The 20488-nt window shown below is 39.6% G+C and overlaps 1 protein-coding gene across 1 annotated transcript in view; it reads right to left on the minus strand.

The window, feature by feature from the left end:
• Positions 1-20488, minus strand: part of CCDC171 (coiled-coil domain containing 171) — a 349858-nt gene that overhangs the window by 198488 nt on the left and 130882 nt on the right. Inside the window, 1 exon segment of the mRNA XM_065879246.1 lies at positions 19180-19368. Coding sequence (XP_065735318.1) covers positions 19180-19368 — 189 coding nt within the window.

The following is a 20488-nucleotide window of genomic DNA, read 5'->3' on the forward strand; positions in this document are numbered from 1 at the left end:
GAAGTGGGTCTCTTGTAGACAGCATATATATGGGTCTTGTTTTTGTATCCATTCAGTGAGCCTGTCTTTTGGTTGGAGCATTTAATCCATTCACATTTAAGGTAATTATCGGTATGTATGTTCCTATTACCATTTTCTTAATTGTTTTTGGTTTGTTTTTGTAGGTGCTTTTCTCCTGTTGTGTTTCCCACTTAGAGAAGTTCCTTTAGCATTTGTTGTAGAGCTGGTTTGGTGGTGCTGAATTCTCTTAGCTTTTGCTTGTCTGTAAAGCTTTTGATTTCTCCATTGAATCTGAATGAGATCCTTGCCAGGTAGAGTAATCTTGGTTGTAGGTTTTTCTCTTCCATCACTTTAAATATATCATGCCACTCCTTTCTGGCTTGTAGAGTTTCTGCTGAGAAATCAGCTGTTAACCTTATGGAAGTTCCCTTGTATGTTATTTGTCATTTTTCCCTTGTTTCTTTCAATAATTTTTCTTTGTCTTTAATTTTTGACAATTTGATTACTATGTGTCTCGGCGTGTTTCTCCTTGGGTTTATTCTGTATGGGACTCTCTGCACTTCTTGGACTTGGGTGGCTATTTCCTTTCCCATGTTAGAGAAGTTTTTGGCTATAATCTCTTCAAATATTTTCTCTGGTCGTTTCTCTCTCTCTTCTCCTTCTGGGACCCCGATAATGTGAATGTTGTTGCGTTTAATGTTGTCCCAGAGGTCTCTTAGGCTTTATTCATTTCTTTTCATCCTTTTTTTTTTATTCTGTTCCACAGCAGTGAATTCCACCATTCTGTCTTCCAGGTCACTTATCCGTTCTTCTACCTCAGTTGTTCTTCTATTGATTCCTTCTAGTGTATTTTTCATTTCAGGTATTGTATTGCTCGTCTGTTTGTTTGTTCTTTAATTCTTCTAGGTCTTTGTTAAACATTTCTTGCATCTTCTCCATCTTTGCCTCCATTCTTTTTCCGAGGTCCTGAATCATCTTCACTATCATTCTTCTGAATTCTTTTTCTGGAAGGTTGCCTATCTCCACTTCATTTAGTTGTTTTTCTGGGGTTTTATCTTGTTCCTTCATCTGGTACATAGTCCTCTGCCTTTTTATCTTGTCTATCTCTCTGTGAATGTGGTTTGTGTTCCACAGGCTGCAGGATTGTAGATCCTCTTGCTTCTGCTGTATGCCCTCTGGTGGATGAGGCAATCTAAAAGGCTTATGCAAGTTTCCTGATCTGAGGGGCTGGTGGTGGGTAGAGCTGGCTGTTGCTCTGGTGGGCAGAGCTCAGTAAAACTTTAATCCGCTTGTCTGCTGATGGGTGGGGCTGCCTTCCCTCCCTGTTGGTTGTTTGGCCCAAGGCAGGCCCAGCACTGGAGACTACCCGGGCTCTTTGGTGGGGCTAATGGCGGTCTCTGGGAGGGCTCATGCCAAGGAGTACTCCCCAGAATTTCTGCTTCCAGTGTCCTTGTCCTCACTGTGAGACACAACCAGCCCCACCTCTGCAGGAGACCCTCCAACTCTAGGAGATAGGTCTGATTCAGGCCCCTATGAGGTCACTGCTCCTTCCCCTGGGACCCTATGTGCATACTACTTTGTGTGTGCCCTCCAAGAATGGAGTCTCTGTTTCCCCCAGTGCTGTTGAAGTCCTGCAATCAAATCCCGCTAGCCTTCAAAGTATGATTCTCTAGGAATTCCTCCTTCCCTTGTCGGACCCCCAGGTTGGGAAGCCTAACGTGGGGCTCAGAACCTTCCCTCCAGTGGGCAGACTTCTGTGGTGTAAGTGTTCTCCAGTTTGTGAGTCACCCACCCCGCAGTCATGGGATTTGATTTTATTGTGATTGCACCCCTCCTGCCGTCTCATTGTGGCTTCTCCTTTGTCTTTGGATATGGAGTATCTTTTTTGGTGAGTTCCAGTGTCTTCCTGTTGATGACTGTTCAGCAGTTAATGTGATTTCGGCGCTCTCACAAGAGGGAGTGAGAGCACGTCCTTCTACTCCACCACCTTGAACCAATCGCGAACTAACACAATTTAATTAAAAAATGATTTTAAAATGGGCAGGGGGGACCTTCAAGATGGCAGAGGAGTAAGATGTGGAGATCACCTTCCTCCCTAAAAATACATCAAAAATACATCTACATGTGGAACAACTCCTACAGAACACCTACTAAACCCTGGCAGAAGACCTCAGCCTTCCCAGAAGGCAAGAAAATCCGCACATACCTGGGTAGGGCAAAAGAAAAAAGAAAACACAAAGAGAAAATAATAGGGATGGGACCTGCACCTCTGGGAGGGAGCTGTGAAGGAGGAAATGTTTCCACACGCTAGGAACCTCTTCACTGGCAGAGACGGGGGGTGGGCGGGGCGGGGAAGCTTCAGAGCCACAGAGGAAAGTGCAGCAACGGGGGTGCAGAGGGCAAAGTGGAGAGATTCCCGCACAGAGGATCAGTGCCGACCGGCACTCACCAGCCCAAGAGGCTTGTCTGCGCATCTGCCGGGGTGGGTAGGGGCTGAGAGCTGAGGCTCAGGCTTCGGAGGTCAGATCCCAGGGAGAGGACTGGGGTTGGCTGTGTGAAGACAGCCTGAGGGGGCTAGTGAGCCACAGCTAGCCAGTAGGGAGACGAGGAAAAAGTCTTGACCTGCCAAAGAGGCAAGAGACCATTGTTTCAGGGTGCCCAAGGAGACGGGATTCCTTTCCCATGTGCCCACATAAGGCAGAGCACTGCCTAAGCAAGCTCCAGAGATGGGTGCGAACCACGGCTATCAGCTAAGACCCTAGAGACGTGTATGAAACCGATAATGCCGCTGCTACCACTACCAAGAATCCTGTGTGCAAGCACAGGTCACTATCCACACCACCCCCCCACCCCGGGAGCCTGTGCAGCCTGCCACTGCCAGGGTCCCATGATCCAGGGACAACTTCCCTAGGAGAACACGAGGGGCACATCAGGCTGCTGCAACATCACGCTAGCATCTGCCAACACCCTGTATTCCAATTATGACTACTGTACCCCTCCCTCTCCCCGGCCTGAGTGAGCAAGAGCTCCTTAATCAGCCACTGCTTTAACCCCCTCTTGTCTCAGCAAGGAACAGATGCCTGACGGCAACCTACATGCAGAGGCAGGGCCAAATCCAAAGCTGAACCCCAGGAGCTGTGTGACCAAAGAAAGAGAAAGGGAAATTTCTCCATGCAGCCTCAGGAGCAGCGGATTAAATCCCCACAGTCAACTTGATGTACCCTCCATCTGTGGAATACATTAATAGACAACAAATCATCCCAAAATTGAGGTGGAGGATTTTGGGTGCAACTGTAGATGTGGGGTTTGTTGTCAGCAACTGATTTGTTTCTGACTTTTATGTTTATCATAATTTAGTTTTTAGCGCTTGTTATCATTGGTGGATTTTCTTATTTGTTTGGTTGTTCTTTTTTTTATTTTTGTTTTATCTTTATTTTATTTTTTTGCAGTACGTGGGTCCCTCGCTGCTGCGGCCTCTCCCATTGCGGAGCACAGGCTCGGGACACACAGGCTCAGTGGCCATGGCTCACGGGCCCAGCCGCTCCGTGGCATGTGGGATCCTCCCAGACCAGGGCACGAACCCGCGTCCCCTGCATCGGCAGGCGGACTCTCAACCACTGCGCTACCAGAGAAGCCCTATTTTTGTTTTATTTTAATAATTTTTTTTCTTTCTTTTCTTCTACCTTGTCTTCTGAGCCATGTGGCTTACAGGGTGTTGGTGCTACGACCTGGTGTCAGGCCTGACCCTCCAAGGTGGGAGAGCCGAGAGCAAGACGTTGGACCACCAGACACCTCCTGGCCCCACACAATATCAATTGGCAAGAATTCTCCGAGACATCTCCAACTCAATGCTAAGACCCAGATCCACCCAACGGCCAGCAAGCTCCAGTGCTGGACAACCCATTCCAAACCACTAGCAAGACAGGAACACAACGCCTCCCATTAGCAGAGAGGCTGCCTAAAATCATAATAAGTCCACATATACCCCAAAACACACCACCAGACACGGTCTTTCCCACAAGAAAGACAAGATCCAGCCCCACCCAACAAAACACAGGCACCAGTCCCCTCCACCAGGAAGCCTACACAAGCCACTGAAACAACCTCAGTCACTGGGGGCAGACACCAAAAACAACGGGAACTACAAGTCAGCAGCCTGCAAAAAGGAGACCCCAAACACAGTAAGTTAAACAAAATGAGAAGACACAGAAATATGCAGCAGATGAAGGAGCAAGGTAAAAACCCACCAGACCAAACAAAAGAAGAGGAAATAGGCAGTCTACCTGAAAAAGAATTCAGAGAAATGATAGTAAAGGTGACCTAAAATCTTGCAAATAGAATGGAGAAAATACAAGAAACGTTTAACAAGGACCTATAAGAACTAAAGAACAAACAAAAGATGAAAAACAAAATAAATGAAATTTAAAATTCTCTAGAAGGAATCAATAGCAGTATAACTGAGGAAGAAGAATGGATAAGTGATCTGGAAGATAAAATAGTGGAAATAACTGCAGCAGAGCCGAATAAAGAAAAAAGAATGAAAAGAACTGAGGACAGTCTCAGAGACCTCTGGGACAACATTAAACACCCCAACATTCGAATCATAGGGGTCCCAGAAGAATAAGAGAAAAAGAAAGGGTCTGAGAAAATATTTAAAGAGATTATAGTTGAAAACTTCCCTAACATGGGAAAGGAAATAGTCAATCAAGTCCAGGAAGTGCGGAGAGGTCCATACAGGGTAAATCCAAAGAGAAACAAGACACATACTAATCAAACTATCAAAAATTAAATACAAAGAAAAACAATTAAGCAGCAAGAGAAAAGCAACAAATAACATACAAGGGAATTCCCATAAAGTTAACAGCTGATCTTTCAGCAGAAACTCTGCAAGCCAGAAGGGAGTGGCAGGAAATGTTCAAAGTGATGAAAGGGAGAAACCTACAACCAAGATTACTCTACCTGGCAAGGTACTCATTCACATTCGACAGAAAAATTAAAACCTTTACAGACAAGCAAAAGTTAAGAGAATTCAGCACCATCAAGCCAGCTATACAACAAATGCTAAGGGAACTTCTCTAGGCAGGAAACACAAGAGAAGGAAAAGACCTACAAAAACAAACCCAAAACAATTATGAAAATGGTAATAGGAACATACCTATGGACAAGTACCTTAAATGTAAATGGATTAAATGCTCCAACCAAAAGACATAGACTGGCTGAATGGATACAAGAACAAGACCCGTACACATGCTGTCTACAAGAGACCCACTTCAGACCTAGGGACACATACAGACTGAAAGTGAGGGGATGGAAAAAGATATTCCATGCAAATGGAAATCAAAAGAAAGCTGGAGTGGCAATTCTCATATCAGACAAAATAGACTTTAAAATAAAGACTATTACAAGAGACAAAGAAGGACACTACGTAATAATCAAGGGATCAATCCAGGAAGAAGATATAACAATTGTAAATATTTATGTACCCAACATAGGAGCACCTCAATACATAAGGCAAATGCTAACAGCCATAAAAGGGGAAATCACCAGTAAAACAATAATAGTAGGGGACTTTAACACCCCACTTTCACCAATGGACAGGTCGTCCAAAATTAAAATAAATAAGAAAACACAAGCTTTAACTGACACATTAGACAAGATGGACTTAAATGATATTTATAGGACATTCCATCCAAAATCAACAGAATACACTTTCTTCTCAAGTGCTCATGGAACATTCTCCAGGATAGATCATATCTTGGGTCACAAATCAAGCCTTGGTAAATTTAAGAAAATTGAAATCATATCAAGTATCTTTTCCGACCACAATACTACGAGACTATATATCAATTACAGGAAAAAAAAACTGTAAAAAATAGAAACGCATGGAGTTTACACAAAAATCTGAAAGAGAAATTAAGGGAACACTCCCATTTACCACTGCAACAAAAAGAATAAAATACCAAGGAATAAACCTACCTAAGGAGACAAAAGACCTGTATGTAGAAAACTATAAGACACTGATGAAAGAAATTAAACATGATACAAACAGATAGAGAGATATACCATGTTCTTGGATTGGAAGAATCAACATTGTGAAAACGACTATACTACCCAAAGCAATCTACAGATTCAACGCAATCCCTATCAAACTACCAATGGCAGTTTTTACAGAACTAGAACAAAAAATTTCACAATGTGTATGGAAACACAAAAGACCCCGAATAGCCAAAGCAATTCTGAGAAAGAAAAACGTAGCTGGAGGAAACGTAGCTCCCTTACTTCAGACTATTCTACAAAGCTACAGTAATAAAGATAGTATGGTACTTGCATAAAAACAGAAATATAGATCAATGGAACAGGATAGGAAGCCCAGAGATAAAACCATGCACATACGGTCACCTTATCTTTGACAAAGTAGGCAAGTATATACCATGGAGAAAAGGCAGCCTCTTCAGGAAGTGGTGCTGGGAAAACTGGACAGCTACATGTAAAAGAATAAACTTAGAACACTCCCTAAAACCATACACAAAAATAAACTCAAAATGGATTAAAGACGTAAATGTAAGTCCAGACACTATCAAACTCTTAGAGGAAAACATAGGCAGAACACTCTATGACATAAATCACAGCAAGATCCTTTTTGACGCACCTCCTAGAGAAAAGGAAATAAAAACAAGAATAAACAAATGGGACCTAAGGAAACTTAAAAGCTTTTGCACAGCAAAGGAAACCATAAACAAGGCGAAAATTCAACCCTCAGAATGGGAGAAAATATTTGCAAATGAATCAATGGACAGAGGATTAATCTCCAAAATATACAAGCAGCTCATGCAGCTCAACATCAAAAAAACAAACAACCCAATCCAAAAATGGGCGGAAGACCTAAATAGACATTTCTCCAAAGAAGATATACAGATTGCCAACAAACACATGAAAGGATGCTCAACATCACTAATCATTAGAGAAAGGCAAATCAAAACTACAGTGAGATATCATCTCACACCAGTCAGAATGGCCATCATGAAAAAACTACAAACTATAGGGCTTCCCTGGTAGTGCAGTGGTTGAGAGTCCGCCTGCCGATGCAGGGGACACGGGTTCATGCCCCGGTCCAGGAAGATCCCACATGCTACGGACCAGCGGGGCCCATGAGCCATGGCCGCTGAGCCTGCGTGTCCAGAGCCTGTGCTCTGCAATGGGAGAGGCCACAACAGTGAGAGGCCTGCGTACCGCAAAAAAAAAAAAAAAAAAAAAAAAAAATCTACAAACTATAAATGCTGGGAGGGTATGGAGAAACGGGAACCCTCTTGCACTGTTGGTAGGAATGTAAACTGATACAGCCACTATGGAGAAAAGTGTGGAACTAAAAACAGAACTACCATACGATCCAGCTATCCTACTATCGGGCATATACCCTGAGAAAACCATAATTCAAAAAGAGACATGTACCACAATGTTCACTGCACCACTATTTACAGTAGCCAGGACACGGAAGCAACCTAAGTGTCCATCAACAGATGAATGGATAAAGAAGATGTGGCACATATATACAATGGAATATTACTCAGCCATAAAAATAAACGAAATCAAGTTATTTGTAGTGAGGTGGATGGAACTAGAGCCTATCATAGAGAGTAAAGTAAGTCAGAAAGAGAAAAATACCATATGCTAACACACATATATGGAATATTAAAAAAAAATTGTTCTGATGTACCTAGGGGCAGGACAGGAATAAAGACGCAGACACAGAGAATGGACTTGAGGACATGGGGAGGGGGAAGGGTAAGCTGAGATGAAGTGAGAGAGTTAAACTGACATATATACACTACCAAATGTAAAATAGATAGCTCGTGGGAAGCAGCCACACAGCACAGGGAGATCAGCTCCATGCTTTGTGACCACCTAGAGGGGTGAGATAGGCAGTGTGGGAGGGAGACACAAGAGGGAGGGGATATGGGGATATATGTATATGTGTAGCTCACTTACTTTGTTATACAGCAGAAACTAACACAATATTGTGAAGCAACTGTACTCCAATAAAGATGTTAAAATAATAAAATAAAATAAAAATGGGCAGAAGGACTAAATATGGTCAACAGACACATAAGAAGATGTTCAACATCACTAATCATCAGGGAAATGCAAAACCACAATGGGATATCACCTCACACCTGTTATGATGGCTATCATCAAGAAGACAAGAGACAACAGGTGCTGGTGAGGCTGTGGTGAAAAAGAAACCCTTATACAATATTGGGGAGAATGTAAATTAGTCCAACCACTCAGGAAAACAATATGAAAGTTCCTCCAAAAATTAAAAATAGACCTACCGTACGATCCAGGAGTTCCACGTCTCAAAATATACCCAAAGGAAATAAAAACAGTAATTCAATGAGATATATACACTCCCATGTTTACTACAGCACTAGTCACAATAGCCAAAATATGGAAACAACCCAAATGCCCATCAACAAATAAATGGGTAAAAAACATGTATATCACAATGTAATATTTTTCACCCATGAAAAATGAGTACATCCTGCCATTTGTGACAACATGAATGAACCTTGAGCACACTACATTAAGCAATATAGGCCAGACAGAGAAAGACAAGTACCGTATGATAGCACTGATGTGCGAAATCTAAAAAACCAAACAGGTTAAATGTACAAAGTTGTAACAACTACTAAAATAAACATAGAGATCTCATAGACAATGAGATGGTACTATAAGTATGTGATGTAATAAATATCATTACAATGGCAACCATATTACAATATGTTAATGTATCAAAGTTATACAATGTATATGTTAAATTTACACATTATGTGTCAAATTTATACAATTAAAAAAACAGATAGGAATTGAAGAAGTTGGAAGACTCACACTACCTGATTTCATGATGTACCAAAAACCTAAAGAAATCAAATCAGGGTGGTACTGAAAAAAGAACAGACACATAAATAAATGAAATAGATGAGAAAGTCTAAAAACAGACACACAAATACAATCAACTGATTCCCGAGAAAGGTGCAAAGGCAATTCAATAGATAAAGGATAGTCTTTAAACAAATAGTACTGGAACATGGACATCCACATGCAAAAAAAAGGACACTAACCCACACCTCACACCTTTATAAAAATTAACTCAAAATGGATCATAGATCTATACATAAAACCTAAAATTATACAACATCTAGAAGAAAACATAGGAAGAAATCCTGGTGACGCTGCACTAGGGAAAGAATTCTTAAATACAATAATAAAAGCACAATATACAAAAGAAAAAAACTGATAAACTGAACTTCATAAAAATTTAAAATGTTTGTTCTGCAAAAGTACTTTTAGGAGAATGGGAAAGAATACTTGCAAATCACATATCTGACAAATGACTTGTATCAGAATATATAAACAACACTGGAAATTCAGCAATAAGAAAACAAGCAACCTAATTACAAAGCGGGCAAAAGATATGAACATATAACTCACCAAAGAAGATATACAGATGGCAAAAAAGCATATGAAAAAATGCTCAACATTATTACTCATCAGGGAAAATGTAAATTAAAACCATAATGACATACCACTACACCCCTATCAGAATGGCTAAAAAGAAAAAGAAAAAATGATGAAACCACAGGCTGGCACAGATGCAGAGCAATGAGAACTCTCTTACATTGTTAGTGAGAAGGCAAAACGGTACAGTCACTTGGGAAAACAATTTGATAGTTTCATATAAAGTTAAATATATACTTACCATGTAACCCAGAAATCAGACTCCTAAGTATTCACCCAAGAAAAATTAAAACTTATGATCACACAAAAACCTATCCATGAATGTTTAAAGCATCTTTAATCATAATTGTAAAAAAATTAAAACAACCCAAAGTCCCATCTGCAAGTATGTGGATAAACAAACAGTGCTACATCCATACAATGGAATATTTCTCAGCAGTAAAAATGAGTGAGCGACTGATACAAGCAATGATGTGAATAATTTCCAAACATATTTTGTTGAGTGAAGTAAGACCTAAAATGCTACATACTGTATGATTCCATTTATATGACATTCTGGAAAAGGCAAAACTGTAGGGATGCAACAAACCTGCAGTTCCATATTCAGTTGTTTTTTCACAAAGGGACCAGTGCTACTAAATGAGGTGTGGGAACAACAAATGCAGGGAGAAAATGAACCTCAGCCTCCATCTAACATCACACACAAAAATTAATCTGAGATGGCTCACAGACCTAGACATAAAAGTTAAAACTGGACTTCCCTGGTGGCGCAGTGGTTAAGAGTCAGCCTGCCGATGCAGGGGACACAGGTTCGTGCCCCGGTCTGGGAAGATCCCACATGCCGCGGAGCAGCTAGGCCCGTGAGCCATGGCTGCTGAGCCTGCGCGTCCGGAGCCTGTGCTCCGCAACGGGAGAGGCCACAACAGTGAGAGGCCCACGTACCGCAAAAAAAAAAAAAGTTAAAACTACAAAACCTTTACAAGAAATGATACATTATCTTCACAACCTCGGGGTATAGAAAAATTGCTTACCACATAAAAATAAAACACTCAAAAGAGTAAAAGATGTATAAGTTGAACTTTGCCAAAATTTTAAAACTTGTGATCATCAAAAGAAACATTAAAAAATGAAAAGTGAGATATTGAAAAAAATATCTGTGATACTTATGTATGACACAGAATTTACTATATCCAGAATTTATAAAGAAATTTTACAAATCAACAAAAACACAAACAACCCAATTTTTTTCATATACAAACACCTGAAGAGACATTTCACAAAAGAAGATATACAAATGGCAATAAGAACATGAAAAGTGCTCAACATCATTAATCACCAAGAAAATGTGAATTAAAACCACCATGAAATCCCATTTTAAAACAACTAGAATGGCTAAAATTTAAAAGATTGACAATGCCAAATTTTGCAGAGGATATAGAACAATGAAAACTTTCATACACTGATGGTAGAAATATAAAACGATAGAACCATTTTGGAAAAAAGTTTGATAGTTTTAAATAAATATACACCTATCTTATGACCTAACAACTACACTCTTAACTTTAAAAAAATGAAAAAATATGTCAATAAAATACTTACACAATGTTTGTAGCAATTTTATTTACAATAGCCAAAAACTGGAAGAAAGACAAGTATCCATCAATTCACAATTTATCAAATTGTGGTATAATTATAAAATGGAATACTACTCAACTATAAAAAAGAATGAACTACTGATAAACACAACAACAGGATGAATATCAAAAAACATGTTGAGTGAAATAAGCCAACCACCAAAGACTACATACTGAATGATTCCATTGAGATGAAATTCTAGAACAAATGAAAGTAATCTATGATGATAGGTATGAGAACAATGGTTGCCTATGGAGAGTGGAAACTGACTGGAAAAGGTCACAAAAGCACTTTCTGAGGTAATGAAAATCGTTAAGTCTTCAATGGGGTGATGGGTAGATGGGTGCTTACATTGATCAATCATCGACTGGTACACTTAAGATCTGTTCATTTCACTGCATATCCATGTTACCTCTAAAAAAATTATTTAGGTCTTTTATATTACAGTGGTAGAAAGTGCAGAACATATCACATGGCACCGTGCATGTAGTGAACAAAAGGCCACTCTTAGAGAATGTATGAATTCATTCAAATTCATAAAGAAAGGCTTAATTTCATATAGGGTCCAAATGCTTGGGAAAACAGAATGGTCTTATTTTAAGCAATCTGAAACTGTTGGCTACTATTTAAAATTTGGTTTCTGGAGAAATAAGGAGATTGGTTCAAGATGGCGGAGTAGAAGGACGCGCTCTCACTCCCTCTTGCAAGAGCACCAGAATCACAACTAACTGCTGAACAGTCATCAACAGGAAGACACTGGAACTCACCAAAAAAGATACCCCAAAGACAAAGGAAAAGTCACATTGAGATGGTAGGAGGGGCGCAATCACAATAAAATCAAATCCCATAACTGCTGGGTGGGTGACTCACAAACTGGAGAACACTTACACCACAGAAGTCTGCCCACTGGAGGGAAGGTTCTGAGCCCCATGTTAGGCTTCCCAACCTGGGGGTCCGACAAGGGAAGGAGGAATTCCTAGAGAATCATACTTTGAAGGCTAGCGGGATTTGACTGCAGGACTTCGACAGCACTGGGGGAAACAGAGACTCCATTCTTGGAGGGCACACACAAAGTAGTGTGCACATAGGGCCCAAGGGGAAGGAGCAGTGACCACAGAGGAGCCTGAATCAGACCTATCTCCTAGAGTTGGAGGGTCTCCTGCAGAGGCAGGGGGTGGTTGTGTCTCACAGTGAGGACAAGGACACTGGAAGCAGAAATTCTGTGAAGTATTCCTTGAAGTGAGCTCTCCCAGAGTCCACCATTAGCCCCACCAAGGCGCCTGTGGGACTCAGGCCAAACAATCAACAGGGAGGGAACTCAGCCCCACCCATCAGCAGACAAGCAGATTAAAGTTTCACTGAGCTCTGCCCACCAGAGCAAAACCCAGCTCTACCCAACACCAGTCCCAAGAGGCTTGCACAATCCTCTTAGATAGCCTCATCCACCAGACAGCAGAAAGCGGAAGCAAGAAGAACTACAATCCTGCAGCCTGTGGAACAAAAACCGCATTCACAGATAGATAGACAAGATGAAAAGGCAGAGGGCTATGTACCAGATGAAGGAACAAGATAAAACCCCAGAAAAGCAACTAAATGAAGTGGAGATAGGCAGCTTTCCAGAAAAAGAATTCAAAATAATGATAGTGAAGATGATCCAGGACTTCAGAAAAAGAATGGAGACAAAGTTTGAGAAGATGCAAAAACTGTTTAATGAAGACCTGGAAGAATTAAAGAACAAACAAACAGAGGTGAACAATACAATTACTGAAATGAAAAACACACTAGAAGCAATCAATAGCAGAATAACTGAGGCAGAAGAATGGATAAGTCACCTGGTGGACAAAACGGTGGAATTCACTGCTGCAAAGAATAAAGAAAAAAGAATGAAAAGAAATGAAGACAGCCTAAGAGACCCCTGGGACAACATTAAATTAAGAGACCTCTGCACCAACACTCAAATCACAGGGGTCCCAGAAGAAGAAGAGAAAGGGTCTGGGAAAATATTTGAAGAGATTATAGTTGAAAACTTCCCTAACATGGGAAAGGCAATAGTCAATCAAGTTCGGGAAGCATGGAGAGTCCCAGGCAGGATACACCCAAGGAGAAACACGCTGAGACACACAGCAATCTCACTGACAAAAATTAAAGACAAAGAAAAATTATTAAAAGCAACAAGGGAAAAACGACAAATAAGATACAAGGGAATTCCCACAAAGTTAACAGCTGATTTCTCAGCAGAAACTCTACAAGCCAGAAGGGAGTGGCATGATATATTTAAAGTGATGAAAGGGAAGAACCTACAACCAAGATTACTCTACCTGGCAAGGACTGCATTCAGATTCAATGGAGAAATCAAAAGCTTTACAAACAAGCAAAAGCTAAGAGAATTCAGCATGACCAAACAAGCTCTAAAGCAAATGCTAAAGGAACTTCTCTAAGTGGGAAACACAAGAGGAGAAAAGCACCTAAAAAAACAAACCCAAAACAATTAAGAAAATGGTAAAAGGAACATACATATCAATAATTACTGTAAATGTGAATGGATTAAATACACCAATCAAAAGACAAGGCTCACTGAATGGATACAAACACAAGACGCATATATATGCTGTCTACAAGAGACCCACTTCAGACCTAGGGACACATACAGACTGAAAGTGAGGGGATGGAAAAAGATATTCCATGCAAATGGAAAACAAAAGAAAGCTGGAGTAGCAATACTCATACCAGATAAAATAGACTTTAAAATAAAGAATGTTACAAGAGACAAGGAAGGACACTACATGATGATCAGGGGCTCAAGCCAAGAAGAAGATATATCAATTATAAATATATACACACCCAACACAGAAGCACCTCAATACATAAGGCAAACGCTAACAGCTATAAAAGAGGATATCAACAGGAACAATATAATAGTGGGGGACTTTATACCTCAATTACACCAATGGACAGATCATCCAGACAGAAAATAAATAAGGAAACACAAGCTTTAAATGACACAATAGACCAGATAGATCTAATTGATATTTATAAGACATTCCACCAAAAAGTGGCACAATACACTTTCTTCTCAAGTGCACATGGAACATTCTCCAGGACAGATCACAACTTGGGTCACAAAAAAACCCTCGGTAAACTTAAGAAAATGGAAATCATATGAAGCACCTTTTCTGAACACAACGCTATAAGATTAGAAATTAATTACAGGGAAGAAAACGTAAAAAACACTAACACATGGAAGCTAAACAACCAAGAGATCACTGAATAAATCAAAGAGGAAATAAAAAAACACCTAGAGGGCTTCCCTGGTGGCGCAGTGGTTGAGAGTCCGCCTGCCGATGCAGGGGACGTGGGTTCGTGCCCCAGTCCGGGAGGACCCCACATGCCACGGAGCGGCTGGGTCCGTGAGCCATGGCTGCTGAGCCTGCACATCCAGAGCCTGTGCTCCGCGACGGGAGAGGCCACAGCAGTGAGAGGCCCGCGTACCACAAAAAAAAAACCAAAAAAACCTAGAGACAAATGACAATGAAAATATGACAATCCAAAACCTATGGGATGCAGCAAAAGCAGTTCTAAGAGGGAAGTTTATAGCAATACATTCCTTCCTCAAGAAACAAGAAAACTCTCAAATAAACAATCTAACCTTACACCCAAAGGAACTATAGAAAGAAGAACAAACAAAACCCAAAGTTAGCAGAAGGAAAGAAATCATAAAGATCAGAGCAGAAATAAATGAAATAGAAACAAAGAAAACAATAGCAAAGATCAATAAAACTAAAAGCTGGTTCTTTGAGAAGATAAACAAAGTTGATAAACCATTGGCCAGACTCATCAAGAAAAAGAGGGAGAGGACTCAAATCAATAAAATGAGAAATGAAAAAGAAGTTACAACAGACAGTGCAGAAATACAAAGCATCCTAAGAGACTACTACAAGCAACTCTATGCCAGTAAAATGGACAACCTGGAAGAAATGAACAAATTCTTGGAAAGGTATCACCTTCCAAGACTGAACCAGGAAGAAATAGAAAATATGCACAGACCAATCACAAGTAATGAAATTGAAACTGTGATTAAAAATCCAGGACAAGATGGCTTCACAGGTGAATTCTATCAAACATTTAGAGAAGAGCTAACACCTGTCCTTTTCAAACTCTTCCAAAAAATTGCAGAGGAAGGAACACTCACAAACTCATTCTATGAGGCCACCATAACCCTAATACCAAAACTAGACAAAGGTGTCACAAAATAAGAAAATTACAGACCAATATCACTGATGAATATAGATGCAAAAATCCTCAACAAAATACTAGCAAACAGAATCCAACAACACATTAAAAGGATCATACACCATGATCAAGTGGGATTAATCCCTGCGATGCAAGAATTCTTCAATATATGTAAATCAATCAATGTGATACACCATATTAACAAACTGAAGAATAAAAACCATATGATCATCTCAATAAATGCAGAAAAAGCTTTTGACAAAATTCAACACCGATTTATGATAAAAACTCTCCGGAAAGTGGGCATAGAGGGAAACTACCTCAACATAATAAAGGCCATATATGACAACCCACAGCAAACATCATTCTCAATGGTGAAAAACTGAAAGCATTTCCTCTAAGATCAGGAAAAAGACAAGGTGGCCCACTCTCACCACAATTATTCAACATAGTTTTGGAAGTTTTAGCCACAGCATTCAGAGAAGAAAAAGAAATAAAAGGAATCTAAATCAGAAAAGTAGTAAAACTGTCACTGTTTGCAGATGACATGATCCTATACATAGAGAACCCTAAGGATGCCACCAGAAAACTACTAAAACTAATCAATGAATTTGGTAAGATTCCAGGATACAAATTTAATGCACAGAAATCTCTTGCCTTCCTATACACTAACAACGAAAGATCAGAAAGAGAAATTAAGGAAACACTCCCATTCACCATTGCAACAAAAGAATAAAATACCTAGGAATAAACCTACCTAAAGAGGTAAAAGACCTGTACTCAGAAAATTGTAAGACACTGATGAAAGAAATCAAAGATGACACAATCAGATGGAGAGATATACCATGTTCTTGGATTGGAAGAATCAACACTGTGAAAATGACTATACTAATCAAAGCTATCTACAGATTCAAAGCAATCCCTATCAAATTACCAAGGGCATTTTTTACAGAACTAGAACAAAAAATCTTCAAATTTGTATGGAGACTGAAAAGACCCCGAATAGCCAAAGCAGTCTTGAGGGACAAAAATGGAGCTGGAGTAATCAGAATCCCTGACTTCAGACTATACTACAAAGCTACAGTCATGAAGACAATACAGTACTGGCACAAAAACAGAAATATAGATCAATGGAAGAGGATAGAAAGCCCAGAGATAAACCCACACACCTATGGTCAATTAATCTATGACAAAGGAGGCAAGAGTATACAATAGAGAAAAGATAGCCTCTTCAATAAGTGATGCTGGGAAAACTGGACAGCTACATGTAAAAGAATGAAATTAGAACACTCCCTAACACCATACACAAAAATAAACTCAAAATGGATTAGAGACCTAAATATAAGCCCGGACACTATGAAACTCTTAGAGGAAAATATAGGAAGAACACTGTTTCACATAAATCACAGCAAGACCTTTTTTGACCCACCTCCTAGAAGTAAAAACAAAAATAAACAAATGGGACCTAATGAAACTTAACGAGCTTTTGCACAACAAAGGAAATGATAAACAAGATGAAAAGACAACCCTCAGAATGGGAGAAAATATTTGCAAACGAGTCAACAAAGGATTAATCTCCAAAATATATAAACAGCTCATGCAGCTCAATATTAAAAGAACAAACAACCCCATTAAAAAATAGGCAAGAGACCTATATAGACATTTCTCCAAAGAAGAAATACAGATGGCCGAGAAGCACTTGAAAAGCTGCTCAACATCACTAATCATTAGAGAAATGCAAATCAAAACTACAATGAGGTATCACCTCACACCAGTTAGAATGGTCATCATCAAAAAATCTACAAACAATAAATGCTGGAGAGGGTGTGGTGAAAAGGGAACCCTCCTGCACCGTTGGTGGGAATGTAAATTGATACAGCCACTATGAAGAACAGTATGGAGGTTCCTTAAAAAACTAAAAATAGAATTACCATATGACCCAGCAATCCCACTACTGGGCATATACCCTGAGAAAACCATAATTCAAAAAGACACATGCAGGGCTTCCCTGGTGGCGCAGCGGTTGAGAGTCCGCCTGCCAATGCAGGGGACGCTGGTTCGTGCCCTGGTCCGGGAAGATCCCACGTGCCGCGGAGTGGCTGGGCCCATGAGCCATGGCCACTGAGCCTGCGTGGCCGGAGCCTGTGCTCTGCAACGGGAGAGGCCACAGCAGTGAGAGGCCCGCGTACCGCAAAAAAACAAACAAAATGAAAAAAAAAGACACATGCACCTCAGTGTTCATTGCAGCACTATTTACAATAGCCAGGTCATGGAAGCAACCTAAATGACATCAACAGACAAATGGATAAAGAAGATGTGGTACACGTATACAATGGAATATTTCTCCGCCATAAAAATGGAACAAAATTGGGTCATTTGCAGAGAGGTTGATGGACCTAGAGACTGTCATACAGAGTGAAGTAAGTCAGAAAGAGAAAAACAAATATTGTATATGAACGCATATATGTGGAATCTAGAAAAATGGCAAAGATGAACCAGTTTGCAAAGCAGAAATAAAGACACAGATACAGAGAACAAACGTACGGACACCAAGGGGGTAAAGTGGGTGGTGGGGAGGCATGATGGTGGTGGATGAATTGGGAGATTGGGATTGACATGTATATACTAATATGTATAAAACAGGTAACCAATAAGAACCTGCTGTATAAAAAATAAATAAATAAAATTCAAAAGAAAAAGGAAAAAAAATTTAAAGTGAACAACAAAATAAATAAATAAAAATAAAGTAAAATAAGATGCGGTTTCCTTTTTTAATTAGACTTGCCAAGATAAGCATGAGTGGATCAAATAAAGAAGATATATACTGAATCAAGTATGGGAAAAATATACAGCCTTCTGGTTTCTAAGTATCTTATCTTGAGAACAAGTGACCTATTATTAAATGCAATACACAAAAAAGTACACACTATCTTTGTTATTCCTCATTGGGCAGGGGTGACAGTTAACCATATAAATTATGTTGACAATATTTTGTACTGGAAAAAAATACGGTTCTGTTAACTACCCATAATTTCTGTTCTCAATCGAATCCAACATAGAGGACATATTATATCTCACAGACAACAGTTTGCTATAGGGTCTACAACTACAACTCTAGTCCTTCAACAATGTTAGGAGGTATGACAAATTTCAACCCCACATGAATTAAAATGATGGTTCACATAGAAACCCCACGAATGGAATAAGTTGGATCAAAGGGTATCTACACTAAAACAGACAATATTTTACCAAAGTTTCTTAACCTTTATTTCTAAAATAAGGGAAATAGGGGCTTCCCTGGTAGTGCAGTGGTTGAGAGTCCGCCTGCCGATGCAGGGGACACGGGTTCGTGCCCCGGTCCGGGAAGATCCCACATGCCACGGAGCGGCTGGGCCCGTGAGCCATGGCCCCTGAGCCTGCGCGTCCAGAGCCTGTGCTCCGCAACGGGAGAGGCCATGGCAGTGAGAGGCCCGCGTACCGCAAAAAAAAATAATAATAAAATAAAATAAGGGAAATACAATTTTAGTATTTAATTGATCCACATATTCTAGGATGTTTTAACCAGAAACCCATCTACTTCCAAACTTAAATAAAAGACAATCCATAATACACCAGAGTACACACAGGCCCATTTGTGTGTGTGTGTGTGTTTGCATGATCACATGTATGTGTACCTAACAAGCAAGTTCTGTGTGATTCTCCAAAGTTGTAACTGACTTGCCATGGGTACTGAAAGAAAACACTTGTAAGTAAAAGACTGAGCATTCCATTTTAAAGCTCTTTGTGGAAGTAGCGTACCTGTGCCCTCTTCTGTACCTCCAGGAGGAGTTCGGAGTACTGCAGCTCCAGTTCCTTCTTTTGCTTGTGCCAGCAGCTCTCCTGGGCTTTGATCTGCTCTGCCACTTTGTTAAAGGTGTCTTCCTGGGTTTGCTGAAGCTCTCTCATCGTATCAGACTTGTTTTTACAGATATACTCTAGATGACTTATCTAAATGGGGAAATGCAACAAATAAGATAGGCTCACAAACAAGTCCTTTGTATCATCTCCCCCAAAAGCTATTCCAGAATTTTCTACTACATTTTATTCCTTAAGATCATATAAAAATTTTAAGTTAAAATGAAAAAAAATTAAGAAACAGGAATTAGTAGAACAAAATTATATTTTAGCAGAAAATGTGTGAATTGCATGTATAGATGACATCTATTCTTTTTCTCTAATAAAGTTACTTATTCTATAATCAATTTTACTGAGAAAATTAAGAAGAATATTTTAACCTCTAGAAGCAAAGCTCAAACTGTTCAGATACCTCAATGGGAAAGAAGTATTTAAATGAGATTTACAAATCTACAAACATTTTACATATAACAAAGAAGAATGTTCCGACCATTTTTTATTTCACATTCAAAACACTGGAGAGAAAATCCTCATCATCTAATGTGTATGACAATTAATGATGTTTGAAACTACGAAAAACTATTGAAACACAATACCATCTCAGAGGATTAAAACATGTACTCATTTTCATTATCAGTACTTTTCATATCCGTTATACACATAGTCACAATCAAGAACAGCATCTCCACTTCTCACAATTTATTCCCTCATTTCCTCAATCCTACTTCTCAGTGCCTATGATTGTTTGCCAATCAGACCAAGACAAAATGCTCTTACTCTAAAACTGGGCCGAGATGCTGATTACTTCAACAGAAGTAATGAAAAAAAAACTTAGGGAACAGTTTTTCTCTCTGTGTCCCTTAAGAGCAAATGTCACTGCAACTAAGATCTGGAAACTAGATCACATAAATATAGTTCTGACTAGTTCAATAGACCTGGGATAAGAATCAATACCTTAAATGGAGGAATACATTGGACTGCTAAGCCACTTTCATTTTCAATAACCAAAACGAGGTTTTTAAATTTTTTTTGGAAAGACTGAATTCCTAGATTTGTGAATGATAAAGGCACCATAATAGTCTACTGTTTTCTCCTACAACATATCCTTCTTACATTCTAAAGCACTGAATGGGTTTTGCAATATACAGTTTGTTATATTACAAGAAATATCATAAGTTTTAAATTTTAAGTGCTTTTAAAGTAACACCTCATT

This window comes from Phocoena phocoena, chromosome 6 (genome assembly GCF_963924675.1).
Source record: "Phocoena phocoena chromosome 6, mPhoPho1.1, whole genome shotgun sequence".
NCBI lineage: Eukaryota > Metazoa > Chordata > Mammalia > Artiodactyla > Phocoenidae > Phocoena > Phocoena phocoena.